General features: G+C 42.6%; 2 protein-coding genes across 7 annotated transcripts in view; one reads left to right on the top strand and one right to left on the bottom strand.

The window, feature by feature from the left end:
• The window catches only part of LOC133511472 (C-C chemokine receptor type 3-like), a 33,462-nt gene extending 28,257 nt beyond the window's left edge, over positions 1 to 5,205 (bottom strand). The window contains exons 1-3 of one of the 3 annotated variants that reach the window (XM_061840425.1): positions 5,087 to 5,205; positions 1,025 to 1,121; positions 757 to 890 (exon numbers count right to left, since the gene is read on the bottom strand). In XM_061840425.1, coding sequence (XP_061696409.1) covers positions 757 to 890; positions 1,025 to 1,118 — 228 coding nt within the window. In that variant the 5' untranslated portion in view covers positions 1,119 to 1,121; positions 5,087 to 5,205. Of the gene's footprint in view, positions 1 to 756; positions 909 to 1,024; positions 1,122 to 4,659; positions 5,047 to 5,086 lie in introns of those variants that run through there. The other 2 variants (XM_061840424.1, XM_061840423.1) reach the window with 2 other exon arrangements.
• A 148-nt stretch (positions 5,206 to 5,353) lies between these two features.
• Positions 5,354 to 25,242, top strand: part of blvra (biliverdin reductase A) — a 34,430-nt gene continuing 14,541 nt past the window's right edge. The window contains exons 1-5 of one of the 4 annotated variants that reach the window (XM_061839658.1): positions 5,354 to 5,544; positions 8,136 to 8,377; positions 11,795 to 12,048; positions 16,635 to 16,758; positions 16,919 to 17,038. In XM_061839658.1, the coding sequence (XP_061695642.1) occupies positions 16,637 to 16,758; positions 16,919 to 17,038 (242 nt within the window). In that variant the 5' untranslated portion in view covers positions 5,354 to 5,544; positions 8,136 to 8,377; positions 11,795 to 12,048; positions 16,635 to 16,636. Of the gene's footprint in view, positions 5,545 to 8,135; positions 8,378 to 11,794; positions 12,049 to 12,830; positions 12,970 to 16,634; positions 16,806 to 16,918; positions 17,039 to 25,242 lie in introns of those variants that run through there. The other 3 variants (XM_061839659.1, XM_061839661.1, XM_061839660.1) reach the window with 3 other exon arrangements.

The raw sequence follows: 25,242 nt of genomic DNA on the forward strand, positions 1-25,242 counted from the left end.
GTCTCTGCTAAGATGAAGGGCAAAGTTTATAAAACAGCGCTGAGGCCAGCCATGATATTCGGATTATAGACAGTGCCACATAAGAGACTACAGGAAGCAGAGCTGGAGGTGGCAGAAATGAAGATGTTGAGGTTGTCTCTAGGAGTGAGCAGGTTGGATAGAATTAGAAATGAGCTCATTCGAGGGACAGGCAAAGTTAGGTGTTTTGGAGACAAGGTTCAAAAAGACTTTGATGGTTTGGACATGTCCACATGCAAGAGAGTAAGTTTTTTGGTCGAGGGGTAATGACGATGGAGCTGCCAGGCAAAAGAGCGAGAGTAAGACCAAAGAGAAGGTTGATGGTTGTTGTGAGGTAAGAAATGAGGGCAGAAGAAGATGCAGGGGATAGGCTTACATGGAAAAAATCATACGCTGTGGCAACCCCTAACGGGACAAGTCAAAATGAAAAGAGGAAGAAGAGTCTGTATCTGGAATTTGTTCATGTGCACGTCTAGATATTTATTTCTATCTGTAAATTTTTTGTTGGAAAACTAAGTATAGACCAATTATAGTCTAGTTAAGCTACATTTTGGAATAAATCAATGAACAAGAATTCAATCATGTTCAACCAACACATTCCTGAATATTTTTATTGTGTTCACTGAAAAATGGGTAAAAGTCTACTTTTCAATGAGGCTTGCATCATATTGCCCATGGGTTATAAGAAGCTGTAATCTGATCGCAAAATATCACCATTCAGCCTTTTAAATACAGTACCTGTGCTGTTCGCTGATCTATACGATTGTCTCTGTCGTGTAGATGGATGTTGTGAATTTTTAAAGGTGGAGCTCCCAAACTGTCCATGGCAAGCGCACATCCTTCCAACTTCTCCAGGGCCAATTTGTGGTACTCTGAATTTGAAAGTTTCTCTTTTGTGATTTGAAACAGAATTGAGGTTTCAGTTACTGTATATTTTTTTTTGATTGTATAAGTATAGGTATAAAAGACGTAACCCCCACATCCACTTCTAAAATTTTGTACTCACTCTGGATCAGGTAGTACATGGTGCTAATCCCTCCTCCAGTCAGCAAGGTACTGAATATGGTGAGCTGCTGCAGTTTGATGGTGGGAACTCTCATCTTCTGTCAAGAAAGAAAGAAAGAAAGAAAGAAAGAAAGAAGAAAGAAAGAAAGAAAGAAAGAGCACACGAGTCTTGTGTGAACAAATGGCGTGATGCATTTCCACAGCCCACGGCTTTCTCAAATAAATGGTCCTCTTTCCATTAAAGGTCAAGTGTCATGAAATGGATGATTTTTAGTATGATATTAATGAAAAAACGTCAGCCAATATGGGCCCATGCGTTTTTTCACCACAAAACATGATTTTGACGTATACAGCTTTATGTAACTCCCGCCATGAAAATCCTCTCAAGGGATTTGTTTCCGAGAAGAAGCAGAAAGTGACGTAAAGGACAGCAGCGCCCCCAAGTGGACTCGTTTGTTTCCATTAGTTTTACCTCCGGGAAGGTAGCTCGTTGTTCTTTCGTGTTCGCCAAAATGCCGGCTCATTGCATTGCTGGACATTGCTTGAACACTCGGGAGATAAGTTTGAAAGAGACCCGGTTCGTTTTGAAAAATGGATTGCACGGGTGCAGAGGACGAGAGCTTTGTGGGTTCCAAATCACAGGTAGGTGTGTATTCAGCTCCTCAAAAAATATTAGTTTGGCGCGGACCACATAATCGGTCTCTCATAACGTAACAAAAGATCCGCGTATGAAATATATCGATGTGCGCATCGGACGGCGTCGGGCTGCTGCGCTGACGGCAGCGAATCTGAAGAGCCCAGCCAACAATGTCTCAACTCAGCCTCATGCGTGCAGTAATACGCCCCGGCTTGATCGTGTTCATCGCGTACTGCGGTGGCTGTGAACAACCCTCTAAAAGCAGCACGCCTCAGCTCCATTATATGCAACCACGGCGCCGAAAATCTGCCACACCTTCTGAGGTGCTGCGTTCGGCGGTCACAGCTTTGCAAAGGCTGCGCGTCGGGCTTTGCGGACGGGGGTGGCTCTGAAGAACCCAGCCGAGAATGCGTCACCCAGCTCCGTGCGTCCAGTAAAGCGCCCCGGCTGACTGTGTTGTTCATCCTACTGCGGCGTCTCTGAACACCCCCTAAAGCAGTACGGCTTGGCTCCATCATAAGCCAAACGGGCCGGCTGCGATGAGCCGCCGTGGAAGTGGATCGGACGGGGATGCGGTTTGGCCATGATCGCATATCATCTGAATATGGCTCGAAACAATCGTGTAATATTTGCCATTAGGGCTCGAAACAATATTGTAATATTTCCCCGGTAACTTCACTCGGTTGTGTGGTGTTGTCCTTTTTGAAAAGAGCTTCCGTGTCAGAAGGCACGTGTTCGTCTATAGTTAGGGTGCACTGCGTGTTTTCATTGGCGAAGGTCCGGGTGACGTCACAGATGGAGGATGCAGCCAATATGGCGACCACTTGGATATCATAGAATGACACTTCTGCAACTTTGCGCATGGATGACTCGCTCCCCGTTCACATTTATTTTTTCGTATGGACATTGAAGTGAATAATGTTGTATGTATTTTTCATTACAATATCTATTTTAGAATGTTTATAGGAATGACACTTGGGCTTTAAACTTTGAGGAATTGAAGTACTGTCCAGTAAAAGCAACCAGAAGTTGATTTTTGCAATTGTGGGGACAGTGGTAATTAAGATGCTGTACTATCTGATTCTATAAGTTTGTGTATAGAGGGAATGTGCCTATGTCACAAAATCACATGATTTTTATTCATGCCGCCATACTGGTGGTCAAACAAAGCATTGTTGAAAGTTAATTCCTTTGAGACGAAACAAAAATATGTCTGATAGCACGACACCCAGAGTTTTGTCCGATACTGTCTTGACAACCGGATATGCACATGCATCTGGTGAATAAATCGTTGAGATTTCCAAAGAAGAGTTTGAAAGCGTATAAAAGTCTGGACGTATACAAATACTTTGTTGCTAATGCTTTGTTGCATAAGGCTAGACACAGGCCCAGTTAAAATATACAATCTCCCTTGATATGTTCTCAATCAGGAATAAATCCCACATAGTGATGGACCCACTTAAGATTTTGTCAATACAAATACCAAACTATGATTGGAAAAAAAATTAGGACAGCGAGTTTTTTTAAAAAAATACAAATTGTTCTCAAATTAGTCAACCTGGCATTATCATTACTTCTTGATAATTTGTGATTGAGAAGGATGAATCCTCCCTGAAATGAAATGATCGCTACACAGGCATTGTATCTCGTTGAGCACCATCCATCCAGTTTAATTGCTAATATCCATCGATCTTTTCTGGTCTTTTTAGATTGTATTCTCGTCTATTCTGACAACCAACACTACAACAGGTCTCGGGCATTGTGAAAAATCTGCTCTAGTTAAGCCACTCCTGCACTGCCGTGCAGCTCTGTTTGACCGGCAATATGGCGTTGTAAACAGTGACGCACCATCTCTACACGGTGAACTCTTGCCCATTCATGGTTCATGATTCGTAGCCACACATATACGAGGATTTGGCTTTCCAGATGTTTTTAAAAAAAAAAAATTAATTTACCGTATTTTCATGGTCATACAGGTCTCAAATTTAATTTGAGATTTATTATTGCAATTAATTTGGTACCGGTATTTATAAAGTAATTTTAAATTTGTGATTGAGAAGGATAAATCCTCCCTGAAATGAAATGATCGCTCCACAACCATAATTTGAATTAACTAATTTGAAATAATCTTATAAATAGACGGGGGGGGGGGTATTTTTCATGGTGCCTTAGCATGTGGTGCACCTTATGAGCACACTGATTTCCAACATTTGCAACTGTTGTGTGACTTATCCAACAAAGTACATTTAAACAGATTGGTTGCACTGCTAGCATGCATGCCAGCATCTGTATGCTTACTAGTTATGCTATTCTGTTTGCTGTGGTGTAATAATTTTAGTTTTGATGTGACACTGTGTGTATAACATAATAATGACCTTGGCAATGTAAGCTTCTTCTGCTTACAGATGTGAAACGCAATTGTTCCTCACTGTGAGTGCCATAATATAGTTGCTTACATACATGGTAAAACATGTGTTACTGTACATGATAAGTGTGTTCAAGTGTACTTCACTGGACAAGTCACACAACAATTGTACAAATAAGGTATGCTGCCCCTTTTGGACAAAATTCAAGACTTTTAAGTGCATCTTACGGTTGCAAAAATGAGGTACGTATCATACATAGGGAAAATAACCCGGAATTCATTATTTCACGATTTTTGTTATTCGCGGCGTACAAGGGACGTAACCCCCATGGGTAGGCAATTACACTTTAAAGTGTATCACCGACGAGAGGCTGCAAAACAAGCAAAGCGCCCAAGCATGTCTAGGGTCAAGATATAGATACAAAAACCAGAGATTATGCAATTGCCCTTCGAAATAGGTCGCCAGTCAGACTTGCGTTCATACTCAATCAGAGCTTCACCGAGTGAGAACCGAACCCACGTTGATGACCCACACCAACCGAACAACCCAACTGTCAGTGACGACTGGCAAACGTTAAAATTAATCTGAAATGACAATAACGTCTTCGAGACCTCTATTTTAAATTTCATTTACCTTGTCATTCCATCAGTTGCACCCAAGCGGTCAGACAGGTCATAACTTCCGTAAACCCAATTATTGGGTGCGCTCCATTCATTCTCCGCAGTGTGCTTTTCGAGCTAAGAAAAGCGAGTTCTATTTCTGTTGTGTTTCCAGCAACGCTGTAGTACTGTACAGTAGAATCTTTCTGGCCTCACTGATAGTTCTCCAGAAGCAAACATTTCATGACAACCTAAGGTTATTTTAAAAAGCGTTTAACTTAATCTGGAAATACATAGATCTGAGAGTTTAAAGTGTAGCACCGATCGCCGATCCCTCGCGGTGCGAATGGCACCAGGTGCTTATACTGTATAATAGACCAGCAGTAAACGGCTAGCAAAATCGACAGATGTACTAAATATACAAAAAGAACGGTCGAACCTTTGACACATTAAAACAATACCTTTTATATAATGTCCGAAAAGGGCGTGATACAGCAGTCATATCTCGACATTGCAACCCAAATTGGGTGCGGGTGTGCCAAAATTGAACTCCAAACGAAGAGCAGAACACGTTTTTATAAGGTGTGTGTAAACTGTTACCAAGTAACATTTAATAAATATATAAACATAATGCACAGGTGTGATTTGTGAGTGTTTCCCGGTTTTGACATTAATTGTGAATGACATTTTCCACAGAAACTCAAAGTTTGTACAGGTCTACTCGGCTTCCATAGCACGCTGGGGGGAGGTGGGGCTTCACTTGCAAGCAAAACATATCAGCGATCCAGATAGATAACCAAATGAGTCACTCCACACGCGAGCGGGTTGGTTTCTGAGCTTAGTGTTATCATAGCACTACAGAGCACATTAGAAACCGGCAACTTCCACGCGAGGGCTGTTGAAGAGTATCGTCAAGCAGGTCAGCAACACACACTACACGACAACTTCGCATTGTTAAGAGTGGACTCAAAGGGCCAACAATAACTAGTGCAACTGGGCGTACTCAACCAACTCCTTAAATAACACGTTTGGTAACACATTCTACAGGCAGTTTTTTTTAATTGTTTGTTTTTATTTCGCCGCGGGCGGTGTAATAAAAAAAAAAAATGAAAACACCACCTAAGGCAAGAACATTTGAATCCAATACACAAATAATATCTTATATGTTCGTCACCATTTTTTTTAATTGTAGAATACCTTGGGTTGGAATCGTGTAATGCTGCGCAAAGTGGCTCAGCTTGACTGGGTTCACACAGCAAAGCAAGAGCCAAAAGATGGTTTAGTTCATAAATCAGCGTCAATTTGAATGTACTTATCTCAATTTTTGTCGTTTTGGTTTGGTATATGTTGACGCTTACTGAAGAAAATTAATGATGTCCTGTATATTATGTAGTAGGCGCAATGGTGGAGCAACTGGTTGGAGCCTTGTCTTCACAGTTCTGAGGACTAGGCTTCAAATCCCCGCCCCACCTGCATGGAGTTTGCATGTTCTCCCTGTGCCTGTATGGATTTTCTCTGTGCAATCAGGTTTCTGAAAAACATACATTAATTGTGCCTCCTGCCCGATGATAGCTGGGATAGGCTCCAGCACTGCTGCAACCCTTGTGAGGATAACTCAGAAAATGGATGGATATTATGTCGTATTATTTTAATTATTATTTTTTTTTTCACTCCTCGAGCCGTCATCTTATCGTAGTGTAGGAGTTTGTGCGTTCCCATGGTCCTAGGAGCTAAGTTGCTTGTAGGGTCACCCTTGGCAAACAAGTTCTAGGTGAGGGACCAGACAAAGTACGGCTCCATAAACCCCTATGACGAATAAAAATAATGGATTCAGGTTTCCCTTGTCCAGATGTCCGTTTTGGAGTCCTTAGGGGGAGCGCTGGAGAGTGCTACCTCTGGGGACTCCATCATTCTGCTGGGGGATTTCAATGCCTACATGGGCAATGGCGGTGAGACCTGGATGGGCGTAATTGACCCCTCCGTACAGGGCACTTAACCACGCCTCCTGAAGTTACGTCACCCACGTGTGCTAATCTCAGACAAACAATTAGCAAATATGGCGGCGCAGGAAGAAAAGACTAGAGCGAAATTGTCCGATTTACCAGCTGATTTCTCACTCGCATTCTTAGCGAATAGTGAAATATCCTTGAAAAGCAGACAGCAGGGCTTCAAGTATTTCAGCGAGGGGTATTTCAATGGTATTTACATGCATATCGACGGAGAAACCATTGATATTAGCGTGAGATCTTTCCGGAGTCAGAGGAAGACCGAGAAGCCACATAATATAATATATTATAACCCAAAGACGAATTCATCATTGACAGTTTCCTATTTTCGTGTTACATATCACACTTGTGTGCAGAATTTGTATGTGTATCTGTATAGCCGTTTGTGAACCCCCGTATGAAGGAAAAGAAGAAAGCGAGGGTTGATTTACGAGTTGTTTCTCTCGTTTTCTTTGTGTAACGTCATGCGCTCCCCTCAATAATTATTCTTGAATTAGTGCCGAACCTACGTAAGTCCCGACCGAGTCACTACTTTATAGTGTCCTCAAACATCCTTCCTTCAGTCTTGGTGTCTCGGTGCACGTCTTTTAGGACTCGCTAGTCCGGTTTAGCTTAGCTCGGGAGCCGCCGAACAGAGACACGTTTTTGCAGTCAGATCATCGGAAAATATCGCTCAACACAGATCAAGTGTGACAATCATTCACACTTAGCTATATTATGCAAGCGAAGAACTGCTAATTCATTTATATGAGACATGTATTGAAAATCAAATATAGGGCTTACCTTCGTGCAAACATATCTGTTCCGGTTGATTTTAGATGGATTCAGTTGATCATACGATCTTCCACAAAGTTTGATCCATCGAAGACATTTTTCGTACTCGGTCTTCTGTTCCGGTTGATTTTAGATGGATTCAATTGATCATGCCGTCTTCCACAAAGTTTGATCCATCTAAGACATTTTTCGTACTGGGTCCTCGGTTTTGGAAAGGGTACGAATTGAACATCGTCTGAGGTAACGGCGGATGCCAAAATGGGGCGTAGTTTATGCAGATCTCTGGCCTGTGATTGGTCAGCGACGCGGATGATGCAATTTCTACGGAGGGGTCAATTGGGAAGAACGGCCAATCAGAACCCAAGTGGTGTTCTGTGACTGGACTTCTGTGCTCATCATGGATTGTCCATAATAAACACCATGTTCAGGCTTGAGGGTGTCCACATGTACACTTGGCACCAGGACACCCTAGGTCACAGTTCGATGAGTGACTTTGTGGTCATGTCATCGGACTTGCGACCCCATGTCTTGGACATTCGGGTGAAGAGAGAGGCGGAGCTGTCAACTGCTCACCACCTGGTGGTGAATTGGCTAGGATGGTCGGGGAAGATGCTAGTCTGACGTGGCATGCCCAAACGTATTGTGAGGGTCTGCTAGGAAAGTCTGTCAGTTTCCCCTTTCAGAAAGAATTTCAACTCCGACCACCGAAATAACTTTGGTCATATTCCAGGGAGGCAGGGGACATTGAATCCGAGTGGACGATGTTCCATGCCTCCATTGCTGAGGCGGCTGACTGGAGCTGCGGCCATAAGGTGGTTGGTGCCTGCCGGTTAAGTTCAGAGATAGTGTAAAGAGAGTAAGTGAGCGAAAATGACTGAGAAATCACTTCCCTCACTAACATCCTCCATCCGCCTTCTCCACCCTCCACTTCTGCCAGTATCTCCTGTTACCAAAAGTCATCCCACCTCCAAGGTAAGTAAACTTTATAAAAGCAGTTCCTATTCTCCTTTAAGTTTTCATACAATATTTGTTAAAATTCACTTTTCTTATCTAAAAACAGGTCCAAAAAAATGTGGTGGGATTTTGAGGGCTGGAACAGATTAATTGGATTTACATTAATTTAAATGGGGAAAATCGTTTTGACATAAGAGCAACTTGAGGTCAGAGCTCAGGAGAGGAATGACAATTTGGCAAAGTAAAACAGAATATATGTGCATTAATGAGAGGAGTAGAGGGGGAAGAGTGAGGCTACAGGGAGAGGAAATAAGGAGCGTCGAGGACTTCAAATATTTGGGGTTGACAATCCAGAGCAATGGTGAGTGTGCAGGGATAATCCTGGAGCAGTTTACCAATTAGAGAAAATCTCACCATGTTCAAAACCAATGGGATTTTCCCCAAACTGATGAGATTTTTATAAACAACAATGAGATTATTTTTCATACAGTGGAGAAAATTAGAAATTTGGACACTAACCCTATATTGCAAGTTCTTCGACTTAGAAATCACGGAGGGGTCTGAAATTTTCATCGTAGGTGCATGTCCACTGTGAGAGTGATAATCTACAAAGAAAAATCCAGAAATCACAATGTATGATTTTTTTTTTTACCAATTTATTTGTGTGATACAGCTGCAAACAAGTATTTGAACACCTGAGAAAACCAATGTTAAAATTTGGTACGGTAGCCTTTGTTTGCAATTACGTAGGGCCCTGCAGTTGTTCACCAGGTTTGCACACGCTGCAGGAGGGATTTTGGGCACTCCTCCACACAGATCTTCTCTAGATCACACAGTTTTCTGGGCTGTCACTGAGAAACACAGTTTCAGATCCCTCCAAAGATTTTCTATTGGGTTTGGTCTGGAGACTGGCTAGGCCACGCCAGAACCTTCATATACTTCTTATGGAGCCACACCTAAATATTTTTACGGATGGCCAAGCAGACCGCATGCAGAAATCACGACATACCTCGGTGCCAAAAGTAGGGCGATCTTTGGGTTTAGGAAATCATTTCAGGGTTGGGATTTCCGAGTGCTTGGACAAGCAAACATGGCAGTTGTTATCAACTTTCCCGTCGCTCGGGCAGTCTGTTTTGTCAGATTATTTTAACCTCTCTATTGAATGTGATATGTCAATGCGATAATTTATCGAGTAAATCAAATTTTCATGTGACTTTCTGAATTTTAATTCATGAATATCGGGGAATTGCGCCCTGAGATTATCCCTGAGTCTGGTGAGGAAGTAAAGAAATGGGTTCAAACAGGTTGGAACTGGTGGAGGAAGTTGTCTGGTGTGTTGTGTGACAGAACAGTCCCTTCTAGAATGAAGAGGAAAAACTATAAAAACTGTGGTGATGCCATGATGTACTGATTAGAGATGGTGGCATTCAAGAGATAACAGGAAGCTAAGATGGAGGTCGCAGAAATGAAAAGGTTCTCTCCGAGTGAGCAGGTTGGATCAGATTAGAAATGAAGTCCTTAGAGGGAAAGCCAAAGTTAGATGTTTTGGAGACAAGATTTGAGAGAGCAGGCTTCGATTGTTTGGACATGTTCAGAGGCAAGAGAGTGAGTATCTTGGCCGAAGAGTGTTGAGGAATGAGCTGCCAGGCCAAAGAGCGAGAGAAATACCAAAGAGAAGTGTCATTTCACATTATTACACACAACTTAATGTATTAGTTTTATTTTTTCTACTTTCCTTACATGTGTAGATTAATTGGGTTGTTCCCAAGAGCTGGTGTAATTTTCAGGTTAATTGCACCTTTGTAAATATATTTAATCAGAAAAATGGTGACGTGATGAGCCACTGTTTACGGTGCTGTGAAATTTATTGGCCCTCTTTTTATTTTCATGTTTTTTTTTTTTTTTTTTTTTGCAAAAGTAAGACAAACCTTTATTTTCTTTTTGGTCATCAGTGGTTTTTGCCTTAGAACTCTGTAAAGGGTGCCATTTTTGTCCATCTTTTCCCTAATGTGTCATAAACCTTGGCCTTAACTGAGGCAAGGGTTGCCAGATGTTCATTAAAAGTTGTACTGAGGTACTTTTGTGAGATTCTGCATGAGTCATTGCTGTTCTGTTGGGGTAATTTTTGTGGGATAGCCACTCCTGGAAACGTTCACCACGGTTCCATGTTTCTTCCTTGTGAGGAATCCCAATGGTTCGCTGGAATCCTAAAACTTAAGAAATGGCTTTTGTAACCCTTTCCAGACTGATAGATGTCAATTTGCCTCTCAACTCTTCTGGAATTTCATTGGATTGTGTGATTTTTTTTTTTTTTTTTTTTTTTTTTTTTTTTTTTTTTAAATTTCAGCTTTTTTAAATTTTTAGATCTTTTGTCCAATTTTATTTTGTCTGGAGAGATTCTGTTTCAGTGATTTCTTCATTGAACAGGTCTGGAGGTAATCATACTCGTGTGTGATCAGTGAATATTAACCAAAAAGTATGAATTAATGGATAACAAGGGGGGTAATGTCAGGTTTACGCTGCCTTTTGCTTGCTTTGCTGCTTGGGTTGCAATCACGTGATAATCGCCGCCATTTCTACAAACAAGCTAAACGTTGCAGACGAAATCACCATGGCAACATCCACAGACACTTGTATAAGCGGCGAGCGGTGGATGTTTTGACTACTTTAATTCACTCGATAATGTCTCCAAAGCTACATATGTACAGAAGATCAAACTCTGTGAAGATATCGATCCGTATACTCTCCACAACGACGTACTTTCAAAGGATCTGAAAGACTTAGCTGAAGTAGAATATCTGGACAATAGAAATACACATGCTAACCGCTTATAAAATGATCAGAACAGACTTTCAAATAAGCAATTGCCTTGTGTACTCGAGCTTCGTTCAGATCTGCATGTCGTATATTTGCAAGCCACTTTTGTTGCCGTTTTTTCGATAACTCCATTGTATCTTCTCCTTCATCCAATCTAATCTTTGGAACACGGAAAAATCGCTTCCCACTGTCTCTGTTTCTGCGATTTTCACATCTGTAGATGCAACAAAAATTTGGCATGATGACGATGGACAGCTGACTGCTTGTCTGCAACAATGGCGGTTAAGTACACGGATGAACAAGTGTGACGTCACGCGCAACCCAGCCATTCAGGGTGTACCCTGCCTCTTGTGCATTGATAGCTGGAATAGGCTTCAGCACTCAATGGATGGATACAAACCTTTTCATTAGTTTATTTATTTGTGCAGGGATTTTAATTAAATACTACATAGCATTAAAACAAGCAGTATTACTAGTCACTCAGAATAGGAGACTTATTTTCAAATTATCAAAAATAATTTGTGCACCATGAAATAGAATGAAATAAACCTGTGCTATATCTATAATTTTTTTCATATTTTATAAACTTTTAACCTTATTTTTCTATATTATTTACAGATATTGCAGGAAGCATCTTCCGTACAAGATGTTGACATGTAACCATCAGATGCTGAATCTCCATCTTTGGTCGATTCCAAAAGTTGCCAGACTGATGAAGTGACTGTTCATGAGAAAGGAACACATATCTTTCCGACAGCAGAGAGGATACTGCAACATGTATTTCAAACTCAGGTGGCCTCAAGATGCTCATATTGAAAGACCAAACAAGCATTCAGTGAAAATGTTATGAGAGAGACATATTTCTACACAATGTAAGCATACAGTTCAATAAAAATGCAATGTTTTTAGTTTTGTGGTGTATGTTTACTTCATAAACGAACATATACATGAACATTTACATAGAGACAAACCAAACAAATTCTGAATGTAGACTATTTAAATTCTGTGTACTCTTGGCCATCTGCCACAAATCTTAAGACAGCAGGATGGAAGTGGCATGCAATTTTTTTTTCAACCTACAATTCCCCGACACCATCTCACAAGCTGTCTATAAGCAGTATAGACCGAAAAAATATCCATCTATCCATCCATCCATTTCCTCACAAGGGTCGCGGGGAGTGCTAGAGCTTATCCCAACTGTCAACGGGCAGGAGCCAGGGGACACCCTGAACTGGTTGCCAGCCAACATCAGGACACTTTGAGACAAACAGCCCCAGTCACAATCACACGTAGAGGCCATTTAGAGTGTCCAATTAATGTTGCATGTTTTTGGGATGTGGGAGGAAACCCACACAGGCACGGGGAGAACATGCATACTCCACACAGGCGGGTCAGGGATTGTACCTGGGACCTCGGAAATGTGAGGCCAATGCTTTCCAGCTGCTCCACCGTGCCGCCATAAGGAAATACAATCATGACAATTTTCTAGAATGGGACTTTGTTTCAACAAGCATTGATTTAACAAATGCTGTTTTTAGCAGGAACAATAATAATGTAAACAATTCTTTATTTTGAAAAATCTAAATGTAAATGGCAAAAAGCTGTGCTGATTTGGGGAAATATGAATGATAATTTTTAAAATACTTTTTACCAGTGTTGTGGAAAATTCAGTCACTGCCGATACCGTGGCCTGAGTTGGACATCGGCAACCTCAAGTACTCATGAGTTAAGACAACTGGCAATAATTCCTGGGTGCACTGCAGTGGATGGTCTGGATAATCCACCATTTTCTGGTGAATATATTGACTCTCATGGCAACAACAACTTTCTTCTGTTGTTTTCATGGGTATGCAGCATTTACATGCACACCTGGATATAATAAAATTAATTAAAAATCTGTTCACATTCACAAACTTCTACAGCTCAAAGACCCATATCAGTCCAGTACACATAACCATCCACCCTATGTACATTTCTATTTTAAGCATTTAATGCCCAAAGAAAACCACAAGATACCAGTTTACAGCTTGCAGAATAAATTTTAGTGGTTTTGCTCATGACATCTTGGGAAAATTGTGATTAAAATGGGGATGGATGGGTCTGGGTACTGTCTTGTTATGGCACCAGTTCACCACTTGAAAATATATTTATGGTGAAGCAAATTATGACCATCTATGGCTCTCAAATTAACGTAACAACTTTTTAAATTGATTTTGTTCATTAAAATCCTTATCTATGAAAATATACCAACTTAGACTAAATACATGGCGTATGCATGATTTTAAAACAAGACCAAAAACTTCATAAATTCATTTGGGATAGCGAAGTCATTTCTATATATCGGTTTATGGCAAAAAAAAAAAAAACAAACAACAAAACTTCATGAATGCTTAACAGCCAGTGTTTCCAACACGAGGGATGTCCTCCTCCCTGGGTCTGACTGCTAGCTCGGCACCTTCATCACCAGCTATTTCGTCTGTATTTGAACGTGTGTGCTGTCTAACTGGCTCATATTGATAACCTTGAACGCCTTTATGAAACTTGTATTCTTCACCGTCTTCATGGGACCCTTCAGAATCATGTTCATCGCTCAAATTACCAGGAAATCCATCGTCGTTCTCACGTTGGAGTCAAACAGGAACCATGTTTATCTCTACCGTTGAACCTTCTTCTGCTTCTTTTCCTTTCATCTTGTCCCATTTGGGGTTGCCACATTGTCTCATCTTTTTCCATCTTCGCCTATCTGCTGCGAACACTACTTCCCCTCATGTCTTCCCTCACAACATCCATCAACCTTCTCTTTGGTCTTCCTCTCACTCTTTTGCCTGGCAGCTCCATCCTCAGCACCCTTCCACCAATATACTCACTCTCCTGCCTCTGGTCATGTCCAAACCATTGAAGTCTGCTCTCTTGAACGTTGTCTCCAAAACATCCAACTTTGGCCGTCCCTCTAATGAGCTCATTTGTAACCTGCTCACTCTTAGAGAGAACCTCAACATCTTCATTTCTGCGACTTCCAACTCTGCTTCCTGTTGCCTCTTCAGTGCCACTGTTTTATAAACTTTGCCCGTCATCAGGGGTGCCCAGACTTTTTTACCCCTAGATCTACTTTTCAAACAGCCAGCCTCTCGCGATCGACGGGGGGGGGGATTTTAGTCTAAATTCACATGTAACAGTATGTTTGTGTGCCTTGCATAACCGCATGAGCTCAGTATTGCACAAAACAACATAATTAACTATAAAAATATTTTGTAACTATCTGAGTTCAAATTGATGATCACAAAACACCATACGAATGAAAATGCACACCTGGGCTGTGTCACTCACGTCAGCACATACGTCGAATTGCAATTTCGTAACACCTAACGTTTTCAATTAAATACTTGAGGCAACAAGGAATGAATAAATTATGTTCTACACAAAGGTATGACAGAGAATTATTTATTAAAAAGACTTTAAGAGAAAAAAAATACTTACATTTTTAACTGCAGAGGGCGGTAACTAGTAAGGACCTTTCTTCTATAACTCTCTTGCTATCCCGTAATTTTACTGAAGCCTTGACTGTAAAAAGAAGGGCAGCCACGTGCAAACACACTTCTCCAAGACCGGCCAAGTACAATGACCGGAGAGGATGCAGCCATCTTTTGGGACATGATCCAGGGACGTAGTAGTGGATCGGTAGACCTCTGAGAATGTCTTACTCGAGCCGCCATTACACACTGATTAACGATCACTCGTTGCCGTACATCTTGAACCCACTCACTTACAAAGTCATTGTAGGCTTGTAGAGACTTGTAAGCCTTTAGTTCATCAAGGGTATATGCGCTCACAGAATTCACGAGATAATTAACAATATTGGATATGTAACGTCAGGGTAGCCTTCCACATCGTCACTCCAGTCGCTTGCTTGAAATTCATATGGATCGTTCCCCCCGATGTCCTTCAATTTCTCCAAGTATCGGGGTCTGCTTAAAGCATCAAACGTGTTTTTGTCCACTACGTTTGCATTTGCTTTAAACGATGCCATAACTTTTACATCAAACGGAAAAATTAACGATAGAAAAAACTTCACGCTTCACCTTTCACCCATGTTCTCTGAACTCTGAGACACAGTATGGCATCTGTCGTTTTTTTTTTTTTTTTTTACAATGGTAAAATAGTTGTTGGAGAAGGAATGGAGATCATCGCTCACATCGCGATGATTTCAAAATGTCTCGCTTTCATTGTCAGAAGCGATACTAGCAATAAGAACTCAATAAATGAATAATAATTAATTGTAGAAAGAGCTCACAACAAAATACTACACTTACAGAAAATGCTGGGAACATTGCCTTGCAAACTGGAACCTTTTTTCTTGTCTTCCTTTAGCACACTATTCGATTGTGAGATCCCTTTTGCGTTGTTTGTATAGTCCACAACCTCTGCCCGACAACGCTTGACATTTGTTTTATCTAGATTCAGTAAAATTCTCGAATTCTGCTCCACTTTCTCTTTTGTTGAATAAAGCTGCTGCTTCATGTACAAGTCTTTTTCGGTCATAGTTTGGCCCACACACGATGCATTGTTTTGTCAACAAGCGATCCTTAGAGTTTTATCATTCCCACGATATTGAGCTTGTTTATCTTTAAAACATGTGCAATTCTTCGGCTGCCAATGTCTGCTTTTCCCAAGTGGTGAGACCAAGATTGATTCGTCCATCTCATCAAAATGCTCCATGACTTTAGAGCAAAGAAGTATTAAACGAGCAAAAAAGCATAAAGGGTTACATATTGTAAATAAAAGCGTGCTTTCATGGATGGTGCGATTTTATTTTCACGTAACCCGCAACACTTTTCCTATTGGTGCAGCGGACATAACGGCGTTTGCAGAAATATTAGAATGGCGGTTAGCTGACTTTGAGGCCCCGTAGCTCAGTGGTTAGAGCACTGGTTTGGTAAACCAGGGGTTGTGGATTCGTATCCCACTGGGGCCTCCACTCCCTGAGAAGGGTTGCGTCAGGATGGGCATCCGGTGTAAAAATTGTGCCAAACATATAAGCGTTCATCTGAGATAACACGCTGTGGCGACCCTGAAAGGGACAAGCCGAAAGAAACTTACTAATACAGGGTGTCTAAAAAAATGTATACACACTTTGATTAAGGATATTTGTGAATTATTTTAAATGTTAAAAATATTCCGATTATAAAAAAAACATCATGTTTACAATTGTTTAAAGTGTGTATACAATTTTTTGGGACACCTTGTACATAGGCTATAGTGGGTTTTGAGGCGGATTAATTTCACCAGCTTCTAAATGTTATAAAAGGAAGACGCTATGGGCTGCTATCTCGATTTTTTTGAAAATGGCATTTAGCTGTCTTTGCACCTGAACACTTCACAATTAAATATTTTATATATATATATATATATATATATATATATATATATATATACTTTATTATTTTTTTATTTTTTACAGGTATGATGTTTGGAGCTGTGGTGGTGGGTATTGGGACAGCAGGTTGGGTAAGGATCAGAGACATATCAGCTCCTCTGCAGGGGAGTTCTGCTGAGAAACTCAGCGTCAAAGGATTCGTCTCCAGGTGACAGCCAACTGATGTCTTCTACATATGACACACACACTCAAAAGGTTTTACAATGAGACCAGGAACTCAATATAATGTACAATGTAGCATGCGTGTATGTCATGAGTCTATGACACTGACATCATCCATATCTTTCTTATAATGTTTTTGTCAACAGAAGAAATCTAGACTGTCAACAAGGAGCAAGTCAGATTTCAGTTGAAGAGGCTCTGATCAGAGAAGACATTAATGTGGCATTCATTTGCACTGAGAATGCATCACACGAGGAGGGTGTAAGGTACATAAATTAATCTCCACTCCTAAATATGCCGTATTTGATCCTTAAACAACATGATATGGATCATTTTTACACTTCAAATTATGTGAGTCCAAGGATGCCCATATCTGAAAACGATGAGTCCCATCCCTGGAACAACAAGTCCTGTAACCTATCACCATGGAGTAGAGAGAGAGAGTAATCCTCCACTTTACAGTATGAGTGTTGCGTCACATTCCAGCTATGCTGCAGATTTGTAGTTCTATAATATTTTTATGTTACCCATTGGCCTTACTCTTTCTCAATATATTGTACTTCAGCCTCTAAAGCACGGACTTCTCACTCAATGTGGACCCAGAGGCTCCGGCACCAGGATAGAATGATTGAGACAGAGGCAGAGTTATTTTTTACCAAACTGCAGTTTGGGGAGAACTCGGGGAAGAAGAACATATTCTTCAGCCCGCACGTAAGACTCTCTCCGAGCCCCTCCAAAACCACACATTTTATTGAGCTTCACACATAAGGTGGGGGAGAGCAGGTTTCACAAGACAAGTAAGGTTGTTTTGCAGAGACAGTTAATCTTCTCAAGGCCGGGTGTCCTCTGATTAGACACAGTTCTTCCTGTTACAAAAACCCACAAGAATGCAGCTATCATAAATTTGCAGTCACTTTGAGCTCTTAAGCTTCCCATAGACAAACAGCACACACACGCATCCCTGCACAGCAACAGAGTCATTAAAAGAGATTTATGAGACATGAGGTGATACATTTCACAGGCCTCTGTGAAATGTGTAAGCTTATCTTACATTTCCCCCCTGTTGTGGATTTTTGGAACATCAATTGAGCTCAGTCCTATAACAGGTTTTAGAGCACAACATCATAATAATGCACAACATAGGTACCCAGTCAGGGGGAGGCGAAAACCCTCTTAATAGGGAAAAATTCCTCCCCTGCCCTCCGCTTGGAGCGACAGCCTCATGGCCTGGCTGAGAAGGGAATCAAATAAAAAATGGCAGGGAACACAGTAAACCTAAATAAAGAGGGAAAGAAAGCGGAGGACAGAGGTTACTAGCACATGTCCTCACCGGTGGGGTTTCGTTCTCAGTACCGCACCCCTAGACAGTAGGAAATCAGTCAGTATTTATACCGGGTCGTCACCATAGTCCGGGTCAGGGAAAAGATCAGGAAAGTGCACATCATCCTTCTGCTGCAGCTGATGATACTGAACCTGGACCACGCCTATCACCGCTCGTTCCACACACCGACGAGCCAGTGGTACGACGCACATACAGAAACAGCAGAACGTGATCAGTATGACAAGTATTGGGAGCAGAGCTTTGAGCAACACAGAGGTCCATGATCCGGAGGACAACCATGACCACCAGTCCCAGTTCTCTTGGGCCATGGAGTGCTGGACCTCATCACGTAATTTTGACAATTCGCCCAATTTCTGAACAATGATACCACCGGAACCAGAATTGTCTGGAACGTACGTACAACAGGCTTCACCAATTATAGCACAAACACCTCCTTGGGCGGCCAGGGACATGTCCAATACCATTCTATGTTGCACGACAGTGAGTCTAAGGGCAGTAACTTCCTCATTTGTGGCGTTCTGGATATCAATGGAAGCATTTAAAAATTCAAGGAATGCAAATCGATTGTACATTATTTCTCTCATAATATCATCGAGGCCCATGCTGGGGAATAAGGCATAAGCAATCGTGGTGCCTTTACCCCAAATTCTTTGATTGTGTGGCACACCTCTATCAGAGAGGACATCACGACCCTGTCTATACAATTTGGTCACTGGATGGTTATTTAGGGCAGATTCAGGAATAATCATGATTGGCTCGGTATAGGCAACTACCGTACATAAACCGCCCCAGTTGGGAGGAAGGTTGGTATAGATGTTATCTCCACACAGGAAATAATAGTTAGCCAGGACTCGTGTGCCCAATTTAGTGGGAGCTATACCAGAACATTTGCAGCTATGCGTTGCGTTACACCAGGTTTCATCCTCTAAATGTTTTGTCCTGGCTGCAGAGAGGAGAGTGGAATTTTGTTGGCACGTTATATTAGCGGAGCAGGCCAAAAAGGCAGTTTCATTTTTGTATCTGCAAAAGGTACGACTCTGTAAGCAAGAATGAGAATCCAATTGTCCTACTTTCGTGGAACCATTACCCATGAAACAGTAAGAGAAGTTGTGGGGGTGTGCAACATCCTTTATCACCAATGGTTCTTTGACCTGGAGCCAAGGTAAAACATCACACACTTGGCTACAGTTAGACCCCACGAGAGGGGATTCTGACCTGTTATAGGGGATGGTGAAGTTGGCATCTAACATCTTTGTACCCGTTCCTGGGTGGGTGGACATTGACAAAAGGCAGCGAGTGAGATTGATGTGGAGGGCATGGGCTCGGCCTCCATGGTGTGTGGTTGACACTGGCATATGCGCACACACATAGCAGTTAGTCATGTTTTTCTCATGTGCTGTGAAGTTACTGTACCTCCACCATGAGTTCTGTTGGAACATGTGAATTGGGTCGTCAGGTTCGTGGAGAGCCTTCTTCTCCAGGGCCGTCAGGGCCATGGTAGTCTCGTCATGCGATGCTTCTGGCCCTTCCCCACTAAACCAGATCAGTGTCCCTACACTGATCAGGAGGACGGTTGCTACAGCTGCAACTGTAACTCTCACACTGGAACCCATAGTAGCTGCTTTAAGTGACAGGATGGACCTTTTGGTGTGGGACTGGTGAATCCACGTCTCTCTCTCCGCGATTTTGACAGCTGTGGGTGTGGTCAGGAGCACTGTGAATGGGCCTTCCCACTCAGGCTGGACCAGCACTTCCTCTTGATGACCTTTATCAGCACCTGGTCTCCTGGAGTCAGCGGTTCCTGTGTGGAAGGGAGAGAAGGACCTGGCAGATCATTTGCTCTTTTCACATTGTCATTTTGGAAAAGTCTAAGCAGCCAGTCTGTCATGGGGTCAAGTTCCCCTTTTCCCTCCTGTACTCCTGACGCATCCCATAATGGAAGATGAAAAGGTCTTCCTTTTACTGCTTCAAAAGGTGTGATGCCTGTTACTGTTGGAACTATTCTCATGTATGTTTTGACTAAGGGCAAACACTCTGGCCATAGTTTCCCTGTTTCTTCCATGGTCTTTTTGAGTCTAAGTTTGATAGTGCCATTAGTTCTCTCCACTAGTCCTGCACTCTGTGGATGATAAGCACAGTGATGTTTTAGGCTGATCCCTAGATGTTGGGCCATTTCTCCAATAATTTGGTTAACAAAATGTGACCCATTGTCACTCCAAATAACTCTTGGAATACCGTGATCTGGGATGATGTTTTTACATATAGCTTTTGCTACTGTCAGTGCATCTGGCTTTTTTGCTGGGAAGATTTCTACCCATTTTGAGAATGAGTCCACTATTACTAAGCAGTATTTGTGTGGACCGATCTGTTCAGTTCTATGAAATCCATGTGGATGATTTCAAAAGGGTAAGACCCTTGTGGGCACTTCCCTCTTGTAGGTCTGACATTTCCCTGAGCATTGTGTTTGCAGCATGTGAGGCACGATCTGCAAAAATGTTTAAAATAGGTAATGAGGCCTTTAGTACTGTAGAAGTTATTTTCTACTATCCCCACCATCCCCCCTGTTGAGACATGGCTTGGCCCATGACTCAATTTAGCCACTGCTTGAAAAAGACTCAGAGGGAGGCAGGGTTTGTCCAAAACTCTGTAAATGCCCAGGCCGTCCATTTTTGCTCCTGCTGCAGTCCACTGTTCCTTTTCATTCGGCGGGGCATTGTCCTGCATGTCCTTCAGAACTTGGAGAGGGATGATGTCTTGCCTCTGCGAAGGATGTGTCGTTCGTTCACACTTAGCTTCATCTGTGCTGTCTGCTTCTTCTTGAACATGGGTGTGGCTGGTTCCCATCGCTGCTTGTTTTGCTGCTTGGTCAGCTTTAGCATTCCCTTGGGAGACTGTATCTGTGGCTTTGTGTGGGCTTTGCACTTACAGACAGCAATTCTCCTTGGGAGTAGAACTGCTTGGAGTAAGGCCTTGAGCAGGTCAGCATGCTGGACTGGTTTTCCACTTGATGTTTGCATGCCTCTCCTGGCCCATTGTGCAGCAAAGACGTGGAGCGTTGAATAGGCATATTGGCTGTCCGTATATATCGTGACCTCTTGACCTTGGAAGAGTTTGCATGCTTCTGTGAGTGCCACGATTTCTGCTGCCTGCGCTGACCAGTTGCCAGGGAGCTTTCCCGCTTTGAGTATTGCCTCTTCTGTTACCACTGCATAGCCTGTATTGTTCTTTCCATCAGGTGTCCTAGATGAGGACCCATCAACATAGACGACGTGACCTACTCCCAATGGAGTGTCTCTGAGATCTGGGCGTGGCTTGCAGCAGACTTCAGTTTTGTCTGTGCAGCTGTGCGGGTCTCCATCTTCTGGAGTTGGCAACAGAGTTGCAGGGTTGAGAGTGTTGCAGTTCTTTCTAGGTCACGGACAACTGAGGTTGGACCAACGTCAAGGTCCAGTGAATAAAATTCATCCGGTGGTCCGTTTCCTTGGCTGACACAGGCGTCCATCTGTTCCATAGTTTTGATTGGTTTGATCCCATCTTCCGTGGCAGTCAGGTTTATTCTCAGTGCTGTCATTAGGTCTCTGCCCATTAGATTCACAGGGCAGGTGTTGCTCATAACAAACTTGGTTTCAATTTGTTGGCCATCTTCATGCTCTACCAACACCGGGTGAGACCATAGTTCGCGTTGTGCTAGGCCTCCACCTCCTATCACTATGATTTGTCTTCTGGAAGCTTTTACTCCCTTAACTGGATCTTTCAGGACTGAATGGTCTGCTCCAGTGTCACATAAAAATTTTGTTGGTTTTTTAAATGGCCCAACTTTGAGCCACCGAAATGGTTTGGGTCTTAAGCGGTCTTCCAGATTTAAGATGGAGAGGTCGAAAACTTGGATGATGATGCTTCCTCCGGGTCTGGTGGTTCTTCTGGCTCATCACCCTCATCTTCTTCTCCCTCTATAGTCATTGATCATATTGTGGATTGAATGGGGGGTCTCTTGGTGGTTCTCGGTTGCTCCCTCCCTTCCGGCTGTCCGGGAGGGGGCATTCACGTGCCAGTGTCCCTCTTTCTGGCAGTTGAAACACTTCTTGGACTCCTGCATTCTCTAGTCAGGTGTCCTGGTTTCCCACAGTTGTAGCACCAGGCTTGGTCCCCCTTTTTGTTGACCTTGACCTCTTCTTTGACCTCGCCTTTCTCCTCCTCTTTGCATAGCGTCCACCTCAGAGGACTCGTGTGTCTCAGTAGACGTTGCCATTCCTCTTATGGCTGCAGTCAGCGCTGCCATGGCTGTTGTGGTCCATTCCCTTCTTTCTTCTATGGTTCTCCTCTGCATGACTGGCCCAGTCCATCAATTGGTTGGTGTTCAAAGTTCTGTGAGTCACACAGTGGTTTTTGGATGAACCGCTGATGTGTGGTTGGAACCGTCCATAAGGCATTGTCTTAGCTGGCTGTGGTAGGGACCATTGTCGTTAGCATCTTCAGGCAGCCCACTGTTGGTTTTGAATATTCCTTCCAGTCTGATCTTGAAATCATGGACTGATTCCTTCCGGTTTCGGGCGGCACTGTCTGATTTTGCTGTAATCTGGTGCTTCTGGTAAGCTGTCATTACTCGCTCCAGTACTTCATCCATCCTGGTAGTCAGGAGAGGGTCATCTGGGCGTAGGATTGATCCATTGTTTCCTCCACGGGGGTTAAAATTTCCTCTCACTCTTCCCCACGATGTTTCAGCGCTGTCTTGAATGCTGTCTCCACTTCAGTCCCATTAAGGTGAAAAGAGCTTTTTAGTTCTCTGAAATTAGAACACCAGGAAACTGGGTCTGTCTCTGGATCCCCCAGGCCTGTACAGGTTCAGAACATTCAGTTGCTGTCCATGGTCTTGGCACTAGGATGGTGGGTTCGTTATCTCCATCCATCCATAATGAGGATTGGCAACAGCATACAGTGGTACATCTCTGCAGCTCCACTTGTAGTTCCACTTGGCCCCGCTGGGTGGCGTTGTTTCCTTGCTGGGGTTTGCTCCTGCCAATCAGATAAGCTGGGGTAGATCTTCACTTTTGTCTCATCAACTCTCCGGCTCCCCTCTGGTGGTGATCGGCGAGAATGCAGGGGGCTGCAGATCCGTTGCCTCTCTCCAATCTTCTTCTTCCTCTTCAGCCCTGCCTTCTGCTGGGCTTTGGCTCACTGCTAGGGTGGTTTCACTTCCTCTTGCATCACGTCAGGAGGTTCAGCCACCTCTTTTGTCTCTGCTTGTCCCATTTTTTTTTTCCTTTGTTGCTCCTAAGGCGAGATTTTTTTTTTAGAAAATTCTGAATTTTGACGGGTGTGGTTGGGGCTCACGAACCTCCTCCTCCTCTGCTCACTTGTGCAGCGTCCTGCAGCGTTTACTCTATTTTAGTTTCACCTAGAAACTTTGCGTATGCAGAAACCTATTCTGCTGGGTGTCACCTAGAGACTTACACGTATTTTACTCTTTTTTAGTTTCACCTAGAAACTTCGCGTATGCAGAAACCTATTCTGCTTGGTCTCACCTAGAGATTTACACGTATTTTACTCTTTTTTTGTTTTCACCTAGAAACTTCGCGTATGCAGAAACCTATTCTGCTTGGTCTCACCTAGAGACTTACACGTATTTTACTCTTTACAGAAACCTATTCTGTCTGTGTCTCACCTAGAGACAAGTTTTAAAAGGCAGGAAGTATCGGAGCGGTCCTCACACCCACTTTTAGTCTCCTATTTTAACGTAATTTTACTACTTGTTAAATCTGGGTTTATTTCCGCTCTATTTTATTTTTAGATGTTAAGTTATACCATATAACCATCGTATGAGACCAATAAGTTTTTATCCTACCTCAGTGCCGTGGCCCTGGTCCGTGGGGACCCGTCACCCGACGGTCCGGTCCGGCGCTGGATCAGCGATGCGACCGATCCTTCAATGGAGGACACTGGTACCAGATTCTTGGTCTCGTTGATCCCGCGTCGTTCCAGGCGTCAAGCTGTTGGGTTCCCGGGTTTCGGCACCAGAGAAATGTTAGGTCCAAAGCACGGACTTCTCACTCAATGTGGACCCAGAGGCTCCGGCACCAGGATAGAATGATTGAGACAGAGGCAGAGTTATTTTTTACCAAACTGCAGTTTGGGGAGAACTCGGGGAAGAAGAACATATTCTTCAGCCAAGACTCTCTCCGACCCCTCCAAAACCACACATTTTATTGAGCTTCACACATAGGGTGGGGGAGAGCATGTTTCACAACGTAAGGTTGTTTTGCAGAGACAGTTAATCTTCTCAAGGCCGGGTGTCCTCTGATTAGACACAGTTCTTCCTGTTACAAAAACCCACAAGAATGCAGCTATCATAAATTTGCAGTCACTTTGAGCTCTTAAGCTTCCCATAGACAAACAGCACACACACGCATCCCTGCACAGCAACAGAGTCATTAAAAGAGATTTATGACACATGAGGTGATACATTTCACAGGCCTCTGTGAAATGTGTAAGCTTATCTTACAGCCTGCCACGAGAGCAAATTTTTAGGATGATATATTTTCCCCAAAACTATCATGATAAATGTCAGGTTGTTTTATGCCACTGATCTATTTTTTAGCAAAATACTGTAATTCAAGTATATCTTTTTTTGAACAATTAACTTGCATTTGTAAAGAACAATGGCATTGTAATGTAGAACAAGAAATTAAATATCTTAAAAAATATAAATACCAGACTCGCGCTCTGTCAGCAAAAATTGCATTCAAACAAATACTATTTGGCACATAGGTATAAAGACATTAACCCAGTAAAGAGGCCCTGCTAAAAAAAACTGTGTAGAAATTCTATAGAAATCTATAGAATTTGTACAGAACTACTTGTTCTATAGAACTTTATATGTGATTTTCTATAGAAATTTCACAGAACAATAGAATTTCTATAGAAATTCTACAGGACTTGGGTCCTAAAGTTCTATAGTTCTTTTGAAATTCTTTAGAAATGTTCAAGAGAATTTTTTTTAAGAAGGGGCATGGAAAAGATCTTAAACCTTGCCAAATTTGAATGAATTAAAAAAAAATTAATGGATGGACTCGAAACCATCTATCCATCCATCCATCCATCCTGTACCGCTTATCCGGTTCGGGTCGCGGG

Source organism: Syngnathoides biaculeatus, chromosome 13 (genome assembly GCF_019802595.1).
Source record: "Syngnathoides biaculeatus isolate LvHL_M chromosome 13, ASM1980259v1, whole genome shotgun sequence".
Classification (NCBI taxonomy): domain Eukaryota; kingdom Metazoa; phylum Chordata; class Actinopteri; order Syngnathiformes; family Syngnathidae; genus Syngnathoides; species Syngnathoides biaculeatus.